General features: G+C 53.8%; 2 protein-coding genes across 6 annotated transcripts in view; both read right to left on the bottom strand.

Moving 5' to 3' along the window:
• Cdc6 (cell division cycle 6) overlaps positions 1 to 8,545 on the bottom strand; it is a 14,022-nt gene extending 5,477 nt beyond the window's left edge. The window contains exons 1-9 of the mRNA XM_004633724.2: positions 8,393 to 8,545; positions 7,573 to 7,783; positions 5,826 to 6,095; positions 5,530 to 5,729; positions 5,174 to 5,340; positions 4,108 to 4,214; positions 2,773 to 2,912; positions 1,821 to 1,921; positions 742 to 806 (exon numbers count right to left, since the gene is read on the bottom strand). Coding sequence (XP_004633781.1) covers positions 742 to 806; positions 1,821 to 1,921; positions 2,773 to 2,912; positions 4,108 to 4,214; positions 5,174 to 5,340; positions 5,530 to 5,729; positions 5,826 to 6,095; positions 7,573 to 7,744 — 1,222 coding nt within the window. The 5' untranslated portion in view covers positions 7,745 to 7,783; positions 8,393 to 8,545. The remainder of the gene's footprint in view (positions 1 to 741; positions 807 to 1,820; positions 1,922 to 2,772; positions 2,913 to 4,107; positions 4,215 to 5,173; positions 5,341 to 5,529; positions 5,730 to 5,825; positions 6,096 to 7,572; positions 7,784 to 8,392) is intronic.
• Positions 8,546 to 14,739: 6,194 nt separating this feature from the next.
• Wipf2 (WAS/WASL interacting protein family member 2) overlaps positions 14,740 to 23,734 on the bottom strand; it is a 34,318-nt gene continuing 25,323 nt past the window's right edge. For 4 of the 5 annotated variants that reach the window (XM_023718167.1, XM_023718165.1, XM_023718164.1 and 1 more), the window contains 3 exons: positions 17,722 to 17,931; positions 15,940 to 16,041; positions 14,740 to 15,698 (listed from right to left, as the gene is read on the bottom strand). In XM_023718167.1, coding sequence (XP_023573935.1) covers positions 15,658 to 15,698; positions 15,940 to 16,041; positions 17,722 to 17,931 — 353 coding nt within the window. In that variant the 3' untranslated portion in view covers positions 14,740 to 15,657. The remainder of the gene's footprint in view (positions 15,699 to 15,939; positions 16,042 to 17,721; positions 17,932 to 23,734) is intronic. The other variant, XM_004633723.2, reaches the window with a different exon arrangement.

Raw genomic sequence — 23,734 nt, 5'->3', positions numbered from 1 at the left:
GGTGCTTTAGTCCGCTGAGTTACCTCTCTGGCCCCTAAGGAAGACTATTTCTAATACTGCATGGATTATGGTACAGATAGGAAAGAGTCAAAGATTTGAGGGTCTGGGGAGATAGTTCAGGGGTCTAGGTGCCTTCCTGGCACGCACAGGGAGAGTGTGATCCCCAGTCCCGCATGTGCTGACTGCCACGGAGACTGGGTGTGGTGGTGCACACCTGGAATCCCAGTGTTGGGGAAGCTGAAAACAGGAGGACCACTACGAGTCTGAACTGTGGAGTGAGACCCTGTATCAAATACAAACACACAAATAATAATAATAAAAAGGATTTGTGCATGATTTGACTACATTCATTTTTCCTTTCTTCTCCTCCTTTTGTCTTTTTCAAACAGGACCTCACTATGCAGTAGTTCAGGCAGGCCTTGGGCTCCCTTTGTAGCCCTGGCTGGTCACCAGCTCGCAAGGATCCTCCCGCCACAGCCTCCTGAGGGCTGGATCACAGGCGCGCACCACCACACCTGGCCTCCTTTCATCTTTCCACTTCCTCCTTCAGAGAAGCCTCCAATCATAAAGGAAGACCGGGAGGATGTGGTGGCACGTGCTTGCATTTCAGCACTCAGGAGGCTGAAGCAGGAGGATCACCAAGTTCAAGGACAGACTGGGCTACATAATGAGACCTTGTCACAAACAAACAAACAAACAAACAAACAAAGAGAAAAGGACAGGAAGGAGATAAATACTTACATTCAGAGAGTGGTTTGAGGACAGTCTGGCTCTTGACATCTGATTCTACAATTTCAATTGCTCTCCTATTAAAAAAAAAAAAGTTTTAAAATTAATTTAGTCTGAGCCAAGCCAAGCCCGCACCAGACCACCAAGCGCAAAAGCTGGCCCATTAACTTAAAAACAGCATGCTTTAAAAATGTAAAGCCTCCAAACAGAACTGGGTTATGTCTCACGAAAGTGGTCTTAATCGTCTCCCAATAATTCACGGGCCGGGGGTGAGACGCTTCCACACTCCATGGTGTCCTCTTATGGATGCCAAGTAGGTCACTAAACACGAACCAGTAACGCCGGGTGGGGACCGGCGACACTGGAAGTCGTGGGTTTTTGGCAGCACCCGGGGTGGCAGCCAGGGAAGCGCTCTGCAGGCCGCCCGCGGCTGTCACTGGGACTCTGGGCACCCTGCTGGCTGGGGCAAACTTTGCAAGCCAGCCCCGTGCGATAGCAATTAGTGCTGGGCGCCCAGGACGCCAGCCAGGCTCGGAGCTGCCGCCCGGTGGCGGGACAGGACGGAGCAGCGGGCAGCGCTGCCAGGGCCATCTTAATGGGCCCCGGGTCCCTACCGGAGGAAGAAACCGCATCAGTCGGTGGTGGTGTGGAGGCCTCCCCAGCGCAGGACGGGGAGGGAAGGGAGAAGGAGGTCTGGGGGAGCCGGGGGACCACCACCTGGAGGACGAGGGGGCGTCCACGGAAGGGAAGGGAGAGAAGAGTCTCCCGGCAGGCAGAGGCGGTTCAGGTCCATAAATAAACCTGCTTGAGATCAGCTAATGGAAAAGTAAACCGAGCCTTTTTTAATACAAATGTAATTAACCAATCTATAATCACCACGGGAGCGCCAGCGACATCTCATTTGTTTCTCCCCCTGTAGGCAATGGACTGATAATGTCTCAGACATTAACCCGGGGAGACCAGGGCTCCCCGCCGAGCAGCAAGCCCTGCTTTCCGCGCCCCTCCACGAGTTACCGAGACAATTACAGCGTCTTTCCTTTTCTCCTCTTGGCCTCATAAAAGCAGCCCACGGTGCCGCCGCTGTAACTCACCTGCAAACATCGAGCGCTTTCCGGACGTCCCCGGAAACAGCCGAGACCTTGCGGGCACAGAACTGAATGGCGGCGGCGTCCAGGACGCGGTCGGCGGCCACCTGCGGAGGGGACGCTCAGGTGAGGTCGGGGCTGCAGGACCCTCTTTGCAAGACATTCTCCCGGTGAGCACAAGCCCAGGGCCTGAGGAGGTGCTCCTGCCCAGAACCACTGGGCCTGGGGCCCGCTGCCCGCTCAGCAGGGGTCCAAGCGGGGACCACAACATAAACCCACGAGGAGGAGGAGATCGTGGAGTGCTCATGGTTGTTAAGAGTTTGGTGAGCGAGGTCGAAACTGGGGGTGGGGTGGGGGTTGAAAACAATACCAGCTGGAATGCAAGCCACTAAAAGAAAACTTTTGTCAGGTGCAGTAGCACAAATCCCGGCTACTTGGGAGGCTGAGGCAGGGGACTCCCAAGTCCGAGGCCAGCATGGTATCTATTTGTTGTGTGTTTGTGAAATATAAGAGTTCTTTAAGGAATGCTACCACTCAGTGTGGAAGTTTGAAAAGTAATTTTTCCCCTGTAGGGAAGATGGAACCCAGTCCTTGGGACGGTAGGCCACCACTCTACCTCTGAGTTATATCCCTATTCATATAGCGACCCTTGCTTGTGTTTGCCAGGGAAGCACTTATTCCACTGAGCCATCTCCCTGGCCCCTGTTGTTTTCTTTTTTGAAAGTCTCACTACATAGCCCAGGCTGGCCTCAAATTCACAGTGACCCTCCTGCCTCAGCCTCCTGCTCCACACCGGGGCATCCAATCAATGGGGCTACATGTGAAAGTGATGTAAGTGTCCTCACTGTGGTCCACAGGCAAGGCCTGTGTCCACAGCAGAGCAACCAGAACAGAACATTCCAGAACTTTGCTGGCGTCCTCAGCGGGAGTGCTCCAGGGAGTGCTGGCGGGGCCTCACCTGACCAAGCCGATCGTGTAGGATAGCAGCTATCTGATCTTTGGTGTAAGGCGGGAAGTTCAGCAGCTGAGGCTTACAGTTCTTTCTGGCCTGGAGCCTGGGCAGAACTCTGTCTGTGAGATCCAGGGTATTGGCAATCCCTGAGAAGGACAAATACCCATCAGGGGAATCATCCTAGAACAGCTAAACTGGCAAGAGAACTCAGAACTCCAGCTAGAGCTGCAGGTGCCAGTCCCTTCCTCCACCCCATTCCTAGTATTTTGTGTGGTCACTGTAAAACACTCGAGTTTGTATTAGAATTGTTCACAGCGCCAGATGTGGTGGCGCCTGCCTGTCACCCCAGCACTCAGGAGGCTGAGGTAGGAGGATCATTGCGAGTTCCAGGCCAGCCTGAACTGCATAGCAAGACCCTGTCACAAAAAAAAAAAAAAAAGAATTGTTCACCAAGAAGCAGGAGCCAAGGCCACAAGTCTATTTTTTTTTTCTGAAATGCAGCATTTTTGCGCCAGGAGCTGAACTCATTACCTTGCGCTTACCAGGTGGGTGCTGCACCACCAAGCAGTATCCACGCATATCCACGCGTACGTGCATATTTAACACACTGTGTGTGTGTTCTGCTGGGTGTGGCATGCACGTGGGGGGCGGAGGCAGGAGGATGAGTGTGACTTCAAGGGCAGCCTGGGCTACAGAGTGAGTCCCTGTCTGAACACACACACACACACACACACACACACACACACACACACACAATTTTGGGGGTTCAGGGTACCACTGGGATTCCTCAGTGCTAAGCACGGACACTACCAGTCACAGCCCAGGGTCGATGCTGCTTGTGCTGCCCTTGAAATTGCGATGCACCTGACTCAGCTTCCCAAGTAGCCGGAGCTGCAGGCACAGAACACTACGTCTAGCTCCTGGGTCATTTTTACCCAGACCTAACAAGACTGATTTGCCTTAGGTTAAAATCATTGTCCTTTTCTAGTAATTTCTCTAATTTGACAAGAAGACAGCTAGTTTAACAAAACAACAGGTTAGGGCCGGGGATGTAGCTCACAGCGCCTGCCTGGCAAGTAGAGCCCCTGAGTTCAATTTCCAGTACAAAAAAAACAGAAAATGACAGGTCACAAATAAACCCCAAAGTGCATGCCTGTGATCCCAGCACTTGGGAGGCTGAGGCAGGAGGATTGCTGTGAGTTCAAGGCCAGCTTGAACTATATAGTAAGACCCTGGCTCAAAAAACAAACTGAAGATCTAAAGTAGAAACTTCAAAAATAAATAAATAAAATAAAGTAGAAACTTCAGAAGCATCCGCAATGCCAACAGCCGGGCACTAACCAATCAGCACCAGTCGGGAATTGCTGAGCTGCGGCCACTCGAACAGTGTGTAGAGCACGTCCTGTCCTTTGCTGTCCAGCTGGTCCAATTCATCCAGCACCAATACACTGCGAAGGAAGAGACACGATTAGAAGGTAGTCACCCTCAGGGCCCTGTGGAGAGACCAGGGTGAAGACTCCATCCAGTCCCATCTCTTGCCACTGGGAGAAGGATGGGGCCCCCCTCATCGCCCACAAGCACAACCCAGGGCTTTTTAAGCAATTGCCTTTTTTTTTGGTAATAACACCTTGTTATATAATCCAGGCAGGCACTTAAGACTGCCAAGCTATCCATGTGCGAGGACCCAGGTCTGATCCCTATACCACATGCCATGCCAGTCCTGCTCCGTGCCCACCACTGGAACCAGGAGTGGTGGCACACACCTGTAATCCCAGCACTGGGGAAGCTGACACAGGAGGACTGCTACGTGTCTGAGCTACATAGCAAGACCCTGTAGCAAATAAATGATTAAAATTTTTTTTTTTAAAAATTAAATCAGGAAATAGGGCTGGTGAGATGGTTCAGTGGTCTAAAGCACCTACTTAGAACAAGCTTAACAAAGCACAGGGACCGCGGTTCGATCCCCCAGCGCCACATGCCAGCCAGCCCCGCCCCCTGGTGGGCTGAGCTGGCCACACACACACATAAATAAATAAATAAAATAAATAAATTTTAAAAAAAGAAAAGTATTTAAAAAAAAATAATAAATCAGGAAATACAGGGCCAGCCAAATAGCTCAGTGGATTAAAGTGCCTGCTTAGGCAGATACAGAGGCCAGGAGTTCAATCCCTGGGTCTGCTGTGCCAGCCCTGCCCTTGGGGCTCACTGAGATGGCAATTGAGACTGGGCATGGTGGCATGTGCCTGTAATCCCAGCACTTGGGGGGCTGTAAACAGGAGGATCATAAGTCCAATCTATGCAGCGAGATCTTGTAGACCCTGTCCTAAAAATACAAAAGAAAAAAGAAATCCATCTTTCCTCCCTCGAGTCTCCCGCAAGCAGCTCTCACAGCCTCGGCCGCACTTACAGCATGGGGCCCTTCTCTGCCGTCACCTGCGTCTCTAACTTCCTCATCACGTCCTTTCCAGCTGCTTCTTCCTCACAAATCTCTCGAGCGATAGCCGGGAAGACAGCCTGGGCGCTCCGCAAGGCCATGCAGTTCAGCATGATGGTTTTAAAGCCTTTCATGTCCTTCTAGAAAAAAGAAAGCCATACAAACATGGGAGTTACTGCCGCCTCGGCGAGAAAGTTGATGCGACTTGAAATGCGTAGGGCAGCAGCAGCGGAGAGGAGACTGCTTGCACTGGGAAAGATGCAGTGATGGGGAAGACGCGGAGGGACCTCCGTCCAGCTCAACTCCTCCTCCTCCGTCCCTCCACACACCTTGAGGTCCTGCAGAACCCGGCTTAAGCAGGCCGTTTTCCCGGTCCCAGGAGCGCCAGAAAGGTACAGGCTGCCCGCCCTCTTCCCGCGGATGTGCCCCCTCAGGAAGCTCCGGATGACTTCCATCTCCGCCTCCCTGGCAGGCAGCCGTTCCGGGACCGCTGTGTTGAGGACGAGCTTGGCTTGCTGGTAGCAAGTTCCTGCGGTAGAAGGAGAAGAACGATCAGGCCCGCGCAGGGCGGCATGGAGACCCCCTCCGAGGCCCCGCGTCCTGGGCAGCGCTCACGGCTCCGCACCTTCCTGCTTGAACAACCGCAGACGCAGGGGCTCCTTCTCCTGCGGACACTTCTGCTCACATCTGGCTGGGCTCGCTGCGCCCTTCCCGGGGGAGGAGGCTGTCTTGTTGGTTTGCTGGTTTTTGCTGGGTGACTTAACAGTCAGCTGATCATCGAATATCAATCTGCGTCCTTTCGGGGTACGAGAGCGAGGAGGCCCATTCTCCTTCCTGCCTTGCTTGGGTGGGGAACACGGAGCGAGGTGGGGGGTGTTGCAAAGGTTGTCCTCGCCTGGAAGGCAAAGGCGAAATGGGCTCACTCAGGATCGAAGATCCCTGCATCTTCGCCTCCATGCACGTACGGCCACCAGATGGCGCCTCTGAGTTTTGCTAGGATGGGTTTATGGGAGACTTCACAACCAGGATTCCCCAACTTCTGCAAAGCTAAGGCCTCACCTACATCACTCTTAGTTGGGGGACAGCCTGTCACGTGCGCTGTGGGATGCTTACCAGCCCCGCTGGCTGATGCCAGCAGCAACCCTCAGTGTAATAACAAGAACATCTCTAGACTCGCAAAGCCCAGACACTCTCCCTTGAAAACAGAAGCTCACATTAGCCCTGCTGGTGTGCAACTCTCAACCAAGCCCTCAGGAGGCTGAGACAGGAGGATCACAGAGTTTGAGGCCAGTCCGGACCACACTGAGCTTAAGGACAGCCTGAAACACACAAGTGAGGCCCTGTCTCAAAAAGACAAAAAAAAAAAAAGAGTTTGTAGGGCTAGCCAAATAGCTCAGTGCAGGGGCCCAGGTGCGCTGAGGCAGCAATTGAGACTGGGTGTGGTGGCGCATGCCTGTTATCTCAGCACTTGGGAAGCTGTAAACAGGCGGATCACTCCGAGTCAGATCTAGTAGTGAGGCCCTGAACACCCTGTAGACCCTTCCCTAAAATAAAGAATAAAAGACCAAAACAAACAAAACAAAACAAAGAATAGTTTGCCTAAAACATAAAAACAAAAAGGAGGACAGGGCAAGGGTGGGGTGGCCCCAGTGTGTTACATGCACTTATCAGTCTGCCAAAAGGAAACCCACCCATCTCCACAACCAACATGCATTAGTAAAAAAAGATAGTGCAGAACACATGCCCCTGAGCCAGGGGTAGCTCAGTAGGAGACCGCTTGCCTGGCAAGTTCCAGGTCTGGGGCTCAGTCCCCAGCACTGAAAGTGTGAAAAAGAGAAACAACCACTACTCTAAAAGAAGAAAAGAAGGGGCCGGGGAAATAGTTCAGTAGAATAAGTGCTTGTCTGGCAAGCGCAAGGACCTGAGTTCAATCCCCGGTTCCGCAAAAAAAATAAAAAATAAAAGAAGAAAAGGATTGAGAATAGTCAGAAGGTTACTCGTTAATTTCACACATATGGAGGGAAATCTCATAGCACATAGGTGATCTAAAACTGATAAAAGTGGGGCTGGGGAGATAGCTCAGTGGAATAAGCGCTTTCCTGGCAAGTGCAAGGGCCCGAGTTCAATCCCCGGTTCCGCAAAAACAACAACAACAACAACAAAAAAAAAAAACTGATAAAAGTAACATGCAATACTATGTCACAGCTGAACACCAGGCCTAGTCAATAGTCCAGAAAGCATTCAGCAACTGTTCTGAAAAGAAAGAAAATGAGTATAGCAGTCTTAACTGAACATGAGTCTGGCAAAGGACTGACATCTCACTGAAAAAAAGAAAGGTGAAAAACTTGGTACTTCTACAAGGGAAGCCTTACCCAGGCGTTTTCTGGGGCTGAGCGGCAGAATTTTTGCAGCAGATGGGGTAGCTTGGCCATTTGTTGGCACCAGCTTAGCGTTCCTAGAGTTCTGGGTTTTGCCTGACGTCTGAGATAACTTCTTTTTTGGAAAGCTGATCGTAGTCTGCGCCTGGGATCGGGTTTGGGGCATGATGACCGGGACACGGCTGTTTACACGGAACTTGGAAACCTGCAAAGATATGGAAATGAAGGGCAAAGAAGGAATGGGGGACTGACTGACACGATCAGCGATCAGCACACTCCGCAGCAAGCTATGCTGCGGTATTTGGGCATTCAGTCCTGTCACCCAAATCTAAGCGATAAGAGTTGGCACCCACCGTCTGCCTAGCTGTTTGAAGCACCTCACATACTTACCCGCGGAGGTTTTACATGGCCTTAGAGGCAGGCATGTTTATTTTTCATTCCTACCTTTGAAATGTGAGGCGAAGCTGGATTACAACCCTCGGCTTTCTGCCCAGGACCCCAAGTTTTTAACCACTTGAGCTTTTGTGTGCACTAAGTTCATCTTAAGTAACTTTGTGTGTGTGTGTCTATCCTGGGAATTGAGTCCTGGGCTTTTGCAAGGAGCTACACCCCCAGCCCTTTTAAAAATTATTTGGCGACAGGGTCTCCCTAAGTCTCCCAGGCTGGGCTGGCATTTGTGCTCCTCCTGCCTCAGCCTCCCGAGTGCAGGGACGACACCGTCCTGCACGCTCATCCCGCGGATATGTTGACCACCTGGGTAGCTCGCTACCGCCACCTCTGCAGTCCCTCCCGACCCGGCCCGACCCGGCCAGACCTCGGCTTCCTTCCGCTCGCTCCCGGCACCGGAGTCGCCTCTTTCAGCTGCTCCTCGCTGCTCAGGCGGCGTCGGCTCGTGCAGGCTGCCTTGCGTGTGGCGCGCGGCCTCAGTGCTGTCCACCACGCGCTCCCACGGACACCACAGTGGAAGCACTAAGCTCTGCTCGCGCCAAATCTGCACCACCGCGGAGTTCTCACCTCGCGCCAAAACCCAGCCAGGATTCTGATTGGTCGCCACACTCTTGCCGCCCGCCTCGGGCTCCGTCCCGGCTTTCGCGTCCAATCCCGTTGGAAGACCTACAGCCAATAAGACGGCCACGAGTCTCAGAGCGGCCTGAGGCCACGCCCACCCGACAAAGGGGGAGGAGTCTACATCCGGGGCTTTCTCGGATGGCGCGGGAAGACGGCTGAGAAGTTAGGCCCCGCCCCACCGCAAAGCCCGACGGGAGGAGTAGTCCATGCTCCGAGCGAGTCTTCAGCGTTCCCTGCTCCTGTGTCACGATGTCCTTGTTCCTTCTCAACCGCACGTACCCAGTTTCATTATCCTGATGGGCTGCATTTTCAAGGAGCTACTATGTAATACCTAGCATACAGGGATGCTCTGCAGGCCGGGCGGGATGCTGCGCCCCTTGCTGTTGGTCGAGAGTTTGAGGGAAGTGTGCGGGGTTGGAGGTCACGGAACCCTGGCGTGGTGGCCGCCAGTAGGACCCCGCGCTTCTGACACCGAGATGAAGTTCTGTACGTAGGTAAAGTCTAGAGCCTGCGTGGTTGCACACACCTGTAACCCCAGGTGCTTGGGAGGCTGGAGCAGGAGGATTCCAAGTTCCAAGCCAGCCTGGGCAATTTAGTGAACCTGTCTCAAAAATCAGCGAAAGGGCCGGCCAGATAGCTCAGTGGATTAAAGCGCCTGCTCATGCAGAAGCAGGGGACTGCGGCTCGATCCTCGTCCTGCCGTGCCGGCCCCGCCCTGGCGGCGCACTGAGACTGGATGTGGGGTCGCAAGCCTGCGATCCCAGCACTTGGGAGGCTGTGAACAGGAGAATCACTGCAAGTCTGATCTACGTAGTGAGACCCTGTAGACCCTTGTCCTAAATATATTAGAAAAAAAGTGTTGGGGATATAACAGTGCTCCTTGGCTTCCTGGATTCAGTCTTTCACTGTGCAAAATTTCATTGATCTTATGTTTCACCAAAGTATCTCCTGTGCTCCAGAAGTGATAAATAAGAACTAGCTCTTTTCAGTTGAGGTGCACGGCAGCAATACTAGCACTTTGGAGGCCGAGACAGAAGGGTTACGGCAAGCATAAGACCACCCTCAGCTACACAGTTTAAGGACAACCTAAAATACATAGGGAGACCCGGTCTCAACAGGACAAAATAGAAACACTTGTTTGTTTTTGGGCAGAACCGGAGATTGAACTCAGGTCCTTGTGCTTGCCAAGGAAGCGCTTATTCTACTGAGCCGTCTCCCTGGCCCCAACCCCTCTTTATTTTGTTCTGTGTGAAAATACTGCTTTCCCCCTCCCCCCACCTTCCTTGACATTAATCCACACATTGTGGGGACTGGAAAAGAGTTATGGTTCTTTAATTTTAAATCTTTGATGGCTAAACACTAGGGTTTCAGGGCCGGGGAAGACAGTTATAGAGGAGGCCAGCTGAGCTTTTAATGAAAAGCATAAATTAGAGCAGTAATTTGCAGGCCAGTTTCTAAAGCAGGTTCCTTGAGATGCCGGAACCCGGTTCTAGGCCATGGCAAATATTTATCTTTAATCCTTCAAGAGCAAATAAAAGAGAACCATAAAGCTGAGACACAGGCAGGGGTGCTATCACGCTCCCCGGTTGGTTGTACTTAGTTCGCACAGGAGGTTAGAGCCACCGCAGTAGGAAGCATAGGCCAGGCTGAGTGCAGTATTTTGCCTGTATTTCTATTGCTCCTCACCAGCACCCCATAAAGTCGGTATTTATGCCTCCTACAAATGGGGAGGCCCGAACAGAGGGGGCAAGCGAACTTCCCAAGGTGACACAACTAATGACTGCAAGAGCTACAGTGACGGGAAATCAGACTCCTGACCCGACTCACAGCAGCTCTTCATAGGTGCTTGAGGCATGAGCAAAATGTACCCCAGTAAGACACCGGCCACAACCCCTGCCCGCAAGTGTGTCTGAGCAAGTGAGGGCATGCTGAGCAGGTCCAGCACAATGTGGTTTTTGGTTTTTTTTCTTTTTTGCAGAACCGGGGGTGGAACACAGGCCCTTGCAACAATGTACTTTTTACCGGACTACACCTTAACAATTTCAGCAGTCACCCTGGTTTTGATCACACCACACTGCTCCTCCCTTCTCTGCAGCTGTCCTCCCTCCCTGACACCCGCGCAGTGCCCACCAGCAGCCCGGATCCTCTGGAGGCCCAGGCCCGGCTCCACGGCCTCTGGGGCAGTATCGGGACTAGGGCTCTGCGGACCCCCAGCCTGGAAGCGCAGGAAGAATTGGGTGTGTGAGTCCTGAGGAGCTCACAGGGAGGCCCTTACCACAGCCACGCTCTGGGTTCCTGGGGCCACACAGGTCTCCTCTCCCCTGGGTCCGGAAATAAGTCCGAGGTCCACTGCCAGGAGGACCGCGGTGTCGCGGGAGGAATGAGGCCACGCCAGAGGGACCTGCCCCGCCAGCCAGCCAGGCCAGCCCCATCCGCAGGCTAGAGTCAGAGCAACTAAATCAACAGGCAGTTTGTGAATCATATTAATAACAAATGTGGGTCAAATCACCTGGAAGGCGGGATGAAAATCAAGTGGGTTCTCCCTTGGTAGGTTAATTTTAAATGTGTGTGTGATTAAATGCACACCTAAGATGAATCAGTACAGGACAGCATTTGAAGCCCTTTGCTAGCGATGAAAGTGGAAGTTAAGCTCGTGACATCTTCGTGGCAGTGTCAGCTGACCACAGGAAGCAAAGAAAGCCTGCTTGAAATTTCTGCACCTGATGTCCAAGTTCAAGAAAACCAGCTAAGACTGCAGCTTAAAAAGGAGAGAGGCCTGGGGAGATAGCTCGGAGGTGGAAGTGCCTGCCTGGTAAGTGCAAGCAACCCGAGGTCAACCCCTGGTACCGCATGCCTTGTGGCCCAGAACCTGGGGCAAGCCCGCCGGCCCTGAAACCGTGTGGTGGCACACGCCTGTAATCCCAGCGCTGGGGAGGCTCAGACAGGAAGTTCACTACGAGTCTGAACTGCCTATTGAGACCCTGTATCGAATAAGTAAAATAAAAAAACAATTTTTAAAAAGCAGGGAAGGGGCTGGTGAGATGGCTCAGTGGTCTAAAGCACCTACTTAGAACAAGCTTAGCAAAGCACAGGGACCACGGTTCAATCCCCAGCACCACATGCCAGCCAGCCCCGCCCCCTGGTGGGCTGAGCAGGCCACACACATACAAAATAAATAAATAAATAAATAAATATTAAAAAAAAAAAAAAAAAAAAAGCAGGGAAGAAGGGCCAGGGAGATGGCTCAGTAGAATAAGCGCTTGACTGGCAAGTGCAAGGACCTGAGTTCAATCCCTGGTTCCACAAAAAAAAAAAAAAAGCAGGGAAGAAAAACAGCAACACTTATGCCAAAACAAAGGACACACAGGCCTGAGTTCACGTGAGACTCAGCTGAGCCGCGCAGGTAGCATGATCCCTAAGGAACAGGAGGAAAGGGCACAGGCCAGAGGTCCGCAGCACTCGGGCAGTAACGTCCAGGAGCCACCAGGGCTGCTGGCTAGATCAGGACAGGCGCGCCGCTGGGGGCAGGGAGTGGAGCCGCAGCCACCCGGAAGGAGAGCCACAGGTCTCGTCCCCTCCCTGTGCCACCATCAAGGTGACTTTCCAAAGAGCACACAATCTGCAGCTTCATGTTTTTGTTTTTAGCAAGGTTTAATTAAACCACACGGCATCCAGAAGAAAGAAATGTACCAAAGAATCCAACCTGAGACCAGATTTACATTTTAGGGGGAGGAAAAAAAAAATCAGTGCTACTTGGGAGGAGCGCTGTAATGAGAATATAACTCTAAGATAAATCATACAATAAATTATTTTTTTAAAGAAATTGATCCACATGCAGTCAGACGGACACCCGCACCCTCGCCCATCTCTTCCGCGCTGACTTCGGCCTCCACGTGGGAAAGGGCTGGACTGGACTTGAGGAGGAGGGCCAGGCCCCTGGGGCACCAGCTGAGGAGGGGCACAGAGGAGCAGCCCAGTGAGTGTCAGAAAGAAGACTAGAAAGGAGGAAACGGCAGTTATCAAGGAGGATTTTAATTACTTCCACGACGCAGAGGAGGAAAGCACAGAAGTCTAACACAAGTAAAGGCACAATGAACGTGGAGTTGAATGGAACCAAACCCCTCCTTCGGTTACAGTTCTTTTTTTCTTTTCTTTTTTGCATGTGGTTTTGAAGGTGGTTATGATTTTGTTTCATTTTAAGAGATTAACCTTGAAGGCAGAGCCCAGAGGCCCTCTCGCCTCCCATTCCCTAACTTGGGGTGGCCCAGAAAGCCACCATGAGGCTGCACAGCCAGGGGCCCGAGGCAACAGGGACAGACAAGAGGACAGCGGAACGTGCAGAATCTGGATGCAGCTGGTGGAGGATGGGCTCAAGGCCCCGCTCCACCAGAGCTCCACAGAAGAGGACCTCGAGCCACCCCCAGAAGCATGTGGCCTACAGATTATTTCAAGTTATCAGGAAAATAAACACACACCCCAACCCTGAGTTGCTCTGTAGCAAGTCTATTTACAACTTTTTTCTCACCTCTCGGGAGGTAAATGTGGGTTCCAAGCTAGGAGAGGGGGTACAGTGTGACAGCTGCTGCCTGGGACAGCTCCAGATGCATTCTGCTGCCCAGCTGTGGAGACCGTGGGGCCTGCAGCTGGAGCAGATCCCGGCGACGGAGCAGCCACACTCAGGATGTCAGAGTGCTGGTCTGGGCTCAGTGACCAGAGCAAGGAAAGAGGCGCACCTAGCTCCTTTTGATGACGGGAACATCATGAACCAAACCAACACGAGGGCCGTCCACAGCTTCTCCACACTAAGCTGGGCGGTGTCGCTTCCTTCCAGGAGGGATGCGGGAGGGAGGGAAGCAGACAGGGCACAGCCTCAACATGGGACCACTCAGCTTCTCCAGAGAGGCCATTCCCCCCACAGACCCAGGAGCACTGGGAAAGGTGAGAAGGTTAGTGCCCTTCTGAAACCTATAGAATGTACAAGCTCTGTAGAACATACAAAATAGACCGGCAACTATGCAGGTCATGCGCCCATCTTCAATAGCAAATATACACGATAATAAATCTGTTATTAACAGCGGGACCAAACAGTGTGTAAGGCAAAGCTAGCTCAATAGCGCTGCGTCACTGGCGTGCTCTGAGGGAGAGCCACTCCATCAGACCCAGAGCCAAGCAGTGAAAATACAGTCCCTACCTAAGTGACAAAACACAATGCTGGGGACCCGAGGACCGGCAGGTCACAAGGAGGAAGATAGCAGCCCCAAGGAAAAGCTGGGGTTTGGCTTTATTTGTGATGCTTACTTTGATGCTTTGAATAAGGGGGGGGGGGAAGACACGCTTTGAGAACATTGTACAAAAGGCATCGACTCCCATTTCAAAAATGAATGGGAAACTTCACAGTCAAAGCTCTCCACCGTCAGCCTCCAGCCCGGGCCTCACTGCAGTGGCAGCTCCCGCCCTCCCTCTCAGCTCTCCTCGCTTCAGGACGCCAGGGAGACTGGGGAGGTGACTGCTAACAGGTTAGAAGACAACAGTGGTAAACAAAGAATGGTTAGAACACATCTGGTGACAGATCTTATCCTGGTCTGTGCCCCAGTCAGTGGGGCCCAGGGGAGGGCAAGGGACACCACTCGGAACACAGGACCCAAGCTCTCCCGCGCCTGGCACTGGGCAAAGCCAGCCTGGACCCTCAGCCTGAGGTGCAGCTGAACAGAAAGGCCCCCAGGGCAGTGCAAGCCTGAGACGTCTGCTGACAGCTCAAGGAACAAGGCCAGCTTAGGCTTCCTGCTCCCATGCCAGTTCCCACAGGCGGCCTCTCCAAACCGACCCGCTAGTGTGGAGCCAGGAGCCCGTGCTGGCAGCGGAGGAGGTGAAGCCACTGCCCCAGCCCCCAGCCAGGCCTCTGCTTGTTCTCCTTGTGCTCTGGGACTAGGCCTGGAAGACAGCATGCTGCTGGCTGCTAGGGCAGACCACCAGGCTGGACACACTTCAAGTCTATGCTTCCTGCAAGGAGAAACCCTGCCTGACCCCAAAGGCCTACCACCTCCTCCTCCTTCCCCACGCACCCACCCTACACCACTGACCCACCCCGCGGGCAGGCCAGGAAGGGGAGGGCGGTGCAGAAGGGAGCCTGCACGAGGCAGCCGATGGTGCTGGGAGTTTCCCAAGGAGCAGGGCCCAACATCCTCCGCTGCCCTCCAGGTCCTCACCCTTCTGTTCCTGCTCTCCAGGGGCTGAGCAGGATGCAAAGGGCCTCTCACTGCAGCATGGCCAGCAGAAGAAACCAGGGCAGAGGTGGAGGCCCTCACTTCCAAGCTCCCACCAGAGGTTTTGGGGGCTTGTGACAGAAAGGACTCAAGTCCCCCAGAAGGAGGAACTCTTCTGTTGAGGGGCTGGGGTGAGAGAGCACACCTTCAGCCAAGCAGCCCGAGGACAGGAGGCAGGGCATCCTGGTCTGGGCTGCGAATCTCCGCATCCTCAGGCTAATCCCAGTTCCTCCTTAAATATTGAGTCGATGGTTAGTACTTAGTGCTCACAGCGACCTTGGCCCTGGGACTGGCAGGTGAGAACACAACAAAACACCTGGAAATAAAGCAGGCTTCTTCTGTCCTTTCTCCAAACCTGACCTTTAAAACAGATCACTACTCCAGAGCACTCCCTCGTTTTCCTGCAGACACTGCCTTGCCACAGAAGTCCGGGCCGCGGAGCCTCCTGCCAGTAGCAGCCCCAAAGCGGTGACAGCCGGCAGTACAACCCCCTGCTCCCCACTGCCAAGTCCATCCAGCTTTCCCCTCCCCCGGAAAACTGGTCGCTGCTCTTGCGCGGAACTGGCTGTAGGAGGGAGGTGGGCGAGAGCCCTCTGCTGCTCAGAGCTGTCCCAAGTCCAGGACAGACGCAGAGATGGAGGCGAGCCGGAGGATGCTGGAGGCAGGCGGAGCGCTCATGCAGGATGTGGGTGGGGCCCTCTGAGGAGAGTAAGTCTGTCCTTTCCTGCCGACCAGGACCAGCCAGGCTTCACCTGAGAACGGGCGGCAGAGGGGGGGCTCCGCGGGCAGCTGGAAGAAACCACACTCATGTCAGCAACCCTGAGGAGCCACACACACGTCACAGCAGCTCTGAGGACACACACACACACACACACACACACATCACACTCTGATCTTCATCTTCGTGAAGTCTTGGGACTAAGGTTTGTGTTGTTCTTTAATGAAAATGAAGAGTAGAATTGACCTAAAAAAAATGTGCAGCTCTATGTCACATGCAAGTACAGGAAATGCTTCTTTATTCCTGCCTCACCTCGGTGTGTTTTGCTGGGATATATTCTCTGAAAATGCTTATATTCTTCTGGAGCTGGAAAGTCTTCTACAGGATGGAAGGAATACTTGGACTCAAAGTCATCTGTGAAGAGAGCAGAGCGTTAGGTCTCGTCACCGCTGGTGACTCCATGCTGGCCCCCTGCTGAGCGGGGCACAGCCTGATGCACCGTCCTTGAGCCGAGGGCCCCAAGGTCCCGGGGTGGGAGCTGCTGCTGCTTTCGCGGTCCACCAGGAACCAGGCATGTACCAGGAAGAGGGCATGTGTTGCTTTTTTCTTTGCGGAACTGGGGATTGAACTCAAGCCTTTGCGCTTGCCAGGGAAGCACTTATTCCACTGAGCCAGCTCCCCGGCCCCTAGGGCATGTGTTTGCGCAGAAGAAGAAAGCACTACAGTTCTGATTCAAGCACATGGTCATCGTAGAGATCACCCTTAAAGGGAACTAACGGAACCACACCGGAGAACTTAATCTCCAACAGGAGCATTTGCTACTGCCTGAGACAGATGTGACAGGACAGTGTAACCTGACCTTTTAGCTGGGCTGCTCTTCTCGATCTCTGCAGCACAGCTGAGCAGCTTTTCTGGTCCTGCTCCCGCCCTATGGCTCCTGCCCACGAAGCCACAAGTTCTTATGGGTGAGGCTGCTCACAAGGCTAAGGTCTGTATGACATGGATGGAGCCCACAGCACAGAATGAACAAGGAGGGGCCTGCCTATGAGCTCAGTTGTTTAAGTGCCTGCTTAAGCAAAGGCAATCAGGCTCAGGGTTCTGTGGTTCCGTCCCCAGATCCTCAAGCCTTACAAGACCTGCCCTTAAGGCATCCTGAGGCAGTACTGCCCCCCCCCAAAAAAAAATCCTTCAGAATGAACAAGGAGGGCCGGAGAGATAGCACTGTAGAATAAGCGCTTGCCTGGCAAGCTCAGGGTCCTGAGTTCAATCCCCAGTACGGCAAAAAAAAAAAAAAAAAAGAGGAGGACTGCAGGGCAGCCACCTAAGCATCCAAAGGTGCCCAACAGGGTCTGCACACTCTGGGCAGCCTTCACTTCCGGTCCATCCTAGAAGGTACAGAGTCTCTTGCTGGGGCCCCAAGATTTACGCCAAAGTTCATGACGGGACAGGCTCCTGATCTGGTCAATTCCTTGTTTTACAGACAAGGGAAGAGGAATGAAGCAAGTTCCTCCATGTAACACAGCAAGGGAGCCACTGTGTAGTGGCTTTAGTTGCGTTTGGCTTTTTCAGTACAGGGAATCTAACTCAGAGCCACCCACATGCCAAGCAGGCACTGTGCCATGGAGCTAGACCCCAGACCAGTGGCCTTAGTTTATGATGATGATGTCTAATCCTTTTAGTGTTGGGGGACCTAATGCAGGGCCTTGGCATCCTAAGCTTGTTTAGTTTTTTTTTTTTTTTTTGGCAGAACCGGGGATTGCACTCAGACCCTTGCGCTTGCTAGGTAAGTGCTTATCCTACTGAGCTATCTTCCTGCCCCCCCCCTTTTTTTTAGCTTGTTTAGTTTTTAAAGAGCCAGAAAGGATTCTGCTCCCAGGAAAGGGAACGATCTGAAAGATGCTGAGGAGCATGCAGTCTCGGGTGCAAGATTAACACAGAGCCTCCGGAGCCTGTGCGGAGCTTAGCGCTAGCACACTTGCCATGGCTCCAGCCCATCCCAGGCCAGGAAGTCTAAACGCCCCCTAAGGGCTGCAATGTCAACAGACTGGCACGTCTCATGACAGCCCCCACCCCACTCCCCAGGACAGTACTCACCCAAGAAGGAGCGGACCGTGGTGATGGAGTCTCGGTGCCCGTTCCGAAGGGGTGGCGGCGGAGGCGGCGGTGGCCCGGCTGGTGTGCGGGAGGGTGGGGGCGGGGGCTTCCCCCGACTGGGGGGCTCTGCTCCGTGTGTACGGTAGGGCGGGGGTGGGGGCGGCGCATCCCGGGCACCATTTCGGATCGTGGGCGGCGGGGGTGGTGGGGCTGCAGAGAAAGTAAAGCGCTGTGGGCTTGGGCTCGGCAGAGAGGCCATGAGCGGCAGGTGCCTCCCCTGAGGTCAGCGCGCTTGCGGGCCTCTGGTCACAATTCACCTGCTCAGTCACCTTCATTGGGTACAGGTTTCCAGATAGCCACCTGAGGATAAATGTGCAACCTATTCTGTTCAACTTGGCAAGAACCCTACCCTTAGCTGGGAGTGGAGGCGCACACGCCCTGATCCTAGGCTCCGGGAGGCTGAAGCAGGAGGCTGCAGTCTTCAGCCTCTCCTGGACATCATGGTGAGACAGTGCCTCAAGGTATTGTAATAGGGGTCGGGGAGGGCAGGGAGGCCGCTCAGTGCAGAGGTTTTAGGTTTGATCCTCAATAACTCTCACACACACCCCTGCAAATAAGGGGGTGGTGGTGGTAAGACTCAACTCTTGGGCCCTGAATGCGCTAGACAAGCAAATATTTTATTTTTATTGTATTTTTAAGTTGAGGTGTTTTTTCTTTTTTTTTGGGGGGGGGGCTGGCTCAGCTGCCTTAAGGGCAGATCTGGTAAGGCAGGTGGAGGTGGGGTTCAAACCTTGGTACCCTGCGCCTGACTGCATCTGCATGAGCAGGCGCCTAACAACTGAGCTAACTGGCAGGCCCCCTAAATTGCTCAGGCTGCCTCTTCCATCCTCCTGCCTCAGCAGCCCAAAGTGGGGCCGTAGAGGCAGGCACCACCCTGGTCCCATCTATTCTTGCTGCCTTCCCTCCCTGCACAATTCTGATTCAGACCTTCTCGTTCGCAGGCTCCGCAGTGCCCTAAGCTCCACTCCACCCCCGCCTCCACACTCTCCCTTCCTGGTCCCTTACACGCTGCTGGGGTCTTCCCAGGGGCGCCCTTCCTCTGCCCCAGGCTTCATTCCCCTGTCCCCTCCTCTCTCTCTGGGCTGGCTCAGCCGCTGCAGTGGTGTCCACACCGTCTGTCAGTGGGCACACCCTAGGCCCAGATTCAAACCTGCCTGGAACTCCTCCCTGGACTAATTCATGAGCGCCCCACAGGCCTGGCTCCTGCCTCCACTCCCCCGCCCCCAGACCTACCCTCACAGTCATTCAAGCCCACTTTCAGGGTGTCCCTAAAGCTACCCGCTCCCTTCCGACCGACCCGCTGGCTCCCCCACAGCAGATATTGTCACTTAGGCTGGCCAGCAACAGAAGACTGAAATGAGCGATTTTCAAAATAGTACAGTATATTTGCTGGGGATGTATTATACATGGGGTGACAGCCTCGCTGAAGCCAGTCTGTCACTTGGCACTAGGAATAGCACTGCCTGAAAACCACATCTTACTTCTAGGGCTGCCGCACCACCAACAGAAACGCTTCTATCTCTTGTCTCTGCTTTCTGAATCTTTTCAAAAACCCAACTCACCCTTCACAGACAAGAACCCCCTTCTAGGCAATGCCCACCGCGCCTTAGGACCTGCCGCTCCCCTGCTCAAGTCTTCATTCTCCTTGGCAGCAGCGCCCATTTGCCGTGGACAGACCGTAACCCAGGCATCCCACTGTGGGTTACGTCTTTCAAAGCTCTTACAGCTAGCCCCACAAAGCATAAGGGCTTTTTTCTTTTGGTTTTTTTAAGACAGGGTCTGCTAAGTAGCCCAGAGTGGCCTCAGACTACCTGCAATTTTCCTTTCCTGTCTCCCAGGTGTATGCCAGGGTGACAGGTGTGTGCCACCACACCCACCCAAGGTATGTGGTGCTATGCCTGCTGGAACTCAGGCTATGTGACTAAGGTCACAGACCTGATAAAAACAGACTGGGCACACAGGTGTGGCCTCTGCCCTCCCCAACACTGACAGCCATCATGCGCTTCGGCTCCCCACCCACATCCGCAGCCCAGTGACTTGGAAGCCTGCCACTTTGTACAGAGCACACTCGATAAGTAGCTGTCACCTACACAGCACCTGCAAGGGCTCCTCAGCTTAGCAGACAACACTGTTCTAGGCATAAAAGTGTTCTCAACAGAGTGTGGGGCGCACTGGGGCAACGCCAGCACCTGAGGTTGAGACAGGAGGACCGCAAGGAACTCAGGGTCAGCCGGAAAGGCACAGCAAGACCTCTCTAAGAAAAAGGGTACTTCTAAGCTCTGTCTCCAGACTGCCTCCTGCTACCTGTCAGAACTTCTGTAGCACGTAACATAGTAACGGCGTGACGTGTGCGTGCCAACATGCAGGCAGAGTCAAGCACAGCAGATGAGATAAATGCTCCCTACAGCAGACCAGGGTGTCACCACTCCCTCCCCCTGGCCAGCTTTCCTCTAAGTGCACACGGGTACCTGGGCAGAAGAATCAGGGAGCAACCTCTTGAAGACCTCCTGGTAGGTCTCTGGCCTTTCACCCTAAATCTGCCCATCGTGGCTTTCTCAAGTCCCTGAAATGTACACACCTCTACCCTGAGGACAGCTTGGGGTGCCAGGCATAGGGCTGGCTGTGCTGAGCAGCTGGATGGAGGAGGTGACAGCAGGACAAGGGCCACCTATCTGTCTCCTACAGCCTGCCCTGGGCAGGACTGTTCTGAGCATGGTCTACTCTGCAAAGAGCTATGGACCCAGGGCCTCGCAGAGTCAGGCCAGGGATCTGTGGGCCGTGCCTCCAGGATCCTCCGTGTCAGGGAGAATGCAGACGACCTAGTGGGGCTTGAAGTGAACTAGGGCCTCACACCCCCACCCCCCCGCCTCATTCTCTTTGTCTTTTTTGAGACAAGGTCCCGATCTGCAGTTCAGGCTGGCCTTGAGCTCACTTTGTAGCCCAGGCTGATCTCCAAACTCCCATGATACTCCTGCCTCAGCCTCCCAGGGCTGGGACTGCAGGCGTGCTCCACCACAAGTGCCCTGCTTTGGCACTTGTCTTGAGTTATATCCCTAGCCCCAGACCCAGTTTTCTTGTTGGGGGCTGCAGCATAATTTTTTGGGACAGAATCTCACTATGTGGCCCAGGATGGCCCCAAACTCATTATCCTCCTGCTCCAGCCTCCTGAGTGCCAGGGTGGCAGGTGTGTGACACCACACTGTGAGAGACACAGCTTTATTTATGGTAGTGCTGGGGATTACACCCTGAGCCTTGGCCCTAAACTACATCCCCAGCATTTTTCTTTTTGAGACAGGGTCTCACTATGTATGTAGGGCTGGCCTTGAGCTCACTTTGTAGCCCAGGCTGGTCTCGGAACTCACAAGGACTCTCTTGCCTCAGCCTCCCCAAGGCTGGAATTACAGGCATGCACCACCACCCCCTGCTAACCCTCTTAGTTTTGAGGAAGAAACATACACAAACATTTCTCTTTCCCTTAGTGTATCATGCCATTTTCTTTTGATGATAGTAGGGACTGAACACAGGAGCTCTCCACTGAGCTACACTCCAGCCCTTTTGTATCTTCCCAAGTCACTCAATGGGCCAACCGGGCTCTGACATGAGGCCCTCCTACCTCCGCCCCCAAGACTTGGGAGCTAAGTATGCAGCACAGCCCCAAGCCCTAGCGGGCCCCTCTCAGGAGCCGCTGCTCCGAGTACTGCCATAGCAAGCCAGCCGAGGCTCCGTCCAAGCGCGTGTCATGGTGACGGCTCCTGCAGAAGGAGCACAGCCGACACTTCCAGCCTTCCAAGACAATTACAGAGGAAGGAGCGAGACAAGAAAGAGGCGGCCTGCGGACATCTGCGACTGCTCAGTGACCAGCACACGCTGTGCTTCCCTCTGCCTGCTTCCTAGATGAAGTCAGAAAGAAGCGCTTCACTCAGACCAGGCATTATTTAAACAGCCTATGTTTAAACAAAACCCACTTATCTTCGACTGAGGGGAACTGAAGGGCCACCATAGCCTGACCGTGTCTCCCACTGGGCAGGAGTGCCCCAGGCTACAGCCTAATGGTGCTTCACTGGCCTCCAATCCGAGGTACAGCCCTATATGCAGCTGCCCCAGCAGCAGTGCGGGCTAAGGACTCTGCTTCCGGGAGTGAGGACTGAGCCCAGGGTGGCCTGGAACATGCAATCCAGCAGCCACAGCCTCTGGAGCAGCTGAGATCCCAGGCATGTCACTGCCCGGCTTTTCATGAGTACTCCTGGAAGACTCCTCTTTTACTGTGAGATGGGCTCTTGTGATGCTGCTCAGCCTGGTCTCCAGTTCCTAGCTCAAGTGATCCTGCCCCAGTCGCCCACGAAGGTAACATGCCTTGTGACGCCACTTCCTGGTCAGGATCCACAGCGGTGGAGACTTGACTCTGAAACAACAGCTCGAAAACCACTCAGAAGAGTGCAGCCCAAGGTCCACCACAATCTCTGGGGAGCCAAAGCTTATGGGTCCAACTAGGCCCCAAAGCAGACACTGTCACCTGTACTCACAGAACTTCAGCCATGCTATTGGTTAAGTGATCACAAAAAACTAGAAATGGTGGCACATGCCCATAATCCTAGCACTCTGGGAGACTGAGGCAGGAAGATCCCAAATTCTAGCCCAGCTTCTGCAATTTAGGGAGACTGGGTCCCCTTCTTTCACCCATTCATTCATATATAACAAATAAATACATGGGCTGGGGTGTAGCTCAGCGCAAAGGCCCTGGGTTCAATCACCAGTGCTGACAAAAATAAAGTAAAAATAAAGATCACATCAACAGTTTCACTCTCCCCGTCCTTGATTTTACTGTGTTTTTTAGTTGAATTATTTTTTAGGGAAGGTTTATTTTTTTTCTTTTCTTTTTTGGCGGAACATGGCATTGAACTCAGGCCCTTACGTTTGCCAGGGAAGCGCTTATTCCACTGAGCCATCTCCCCGGCTCATAAGGACTTTTTCTTTTTTTTGCTCTGAATGCCTTCAGGGCAGGTTTGGCTAGCTAGAGTGTTGTGGGGATCGAACTCCAGCAACCTGAGGCTGACAGCTTTGTGGAAGCAGCCACTTAAAGGACTGAGCTAGGGCCAGGCCCCCTTATTTTTTATTTTTGGTGTGAAGGACTGAACTCACAGCTTCCAGCTTGACAGGCAAGCGTTCTACCACTGAGCCAAATCCCAGTCCCTCCCCACCCAAGACAGAGCACCAACAAGTCACTATGTGGCCCAGGCTGGGCTCAAACCTGCCATCCTGCCTCAACCTCCCAGGGTGCCAGGAACACAGGTGTGCACTACCATGTGGGCTCTCTTTCCCCTAGGACTCCTCCACCCCCTCTGTGGTAGTTTATATCTAATGTCCCCCAGCCTCCCTCAGCCACAGGCCACAGCTGGGGCCCAGCCAGTGTGTGTGCTGAGGTAGGAGGGTTGGAGGCACCAGAGGGGCAGGGTGGGGGCTGGGCCTGGAGGGTCCGCCCCCCTCTGTCCCTTGCTTCTATTCTGCCCACTAGGCTCCCTGCCTTACAGCCCACTATGGACTGAACCACCATCAAATGCGCCTCTCCTCCTCCACCACGGAGGTGTCAAGTACTGTGCCCCAGCCAGAGACACAGAAGGGACGAAGACCCCTTCTCCCCGCTCGGGCTTCAGGCCCACACGACAGCAGCAGGTACCACAGGGCTGGACGTCCTCTGCACTGCCTGCCCCTCTGACGCCCAGGCCTGCCCTCTCGTCGGGCCTTTGGACCAGCACACCAGCCCCCTGCACTTCCCGATGGCCTCTCCGCACTACAACCGATACTCTCGCTTCCATCTCACAGACAGAACAAACAAGTTAGAAAGCTGCCCCTGCCAGGCCCCCCAGGCCTACCTGTGCAGACCCTGTCACCGCCCCAACAGGCCCCCATCCTGGGTGGAAACCCTGAACCTGCAGCCTCCTCCGGCAGGTGTCAC

The sequence above is a fragment of the Octodon degus genome, unplaced genomic scaffold (assembly GCF_000260255.1).
Source record: "Octodon degus isolate 3935 unplaced genomic scaffold, OctDeg1.0 scaffold00056, whole genome shotgun sequence".
Taxonomy (NCBI): domain Eukaryota; kingdom Metazoa; phylum Chordata; class Mammalia; order Rodentia; family Octodontidae; genus Octodon; species Octodon degus.
This window is presented reverse-complemented; position numbering and strand designations above follow the sequence as displayed.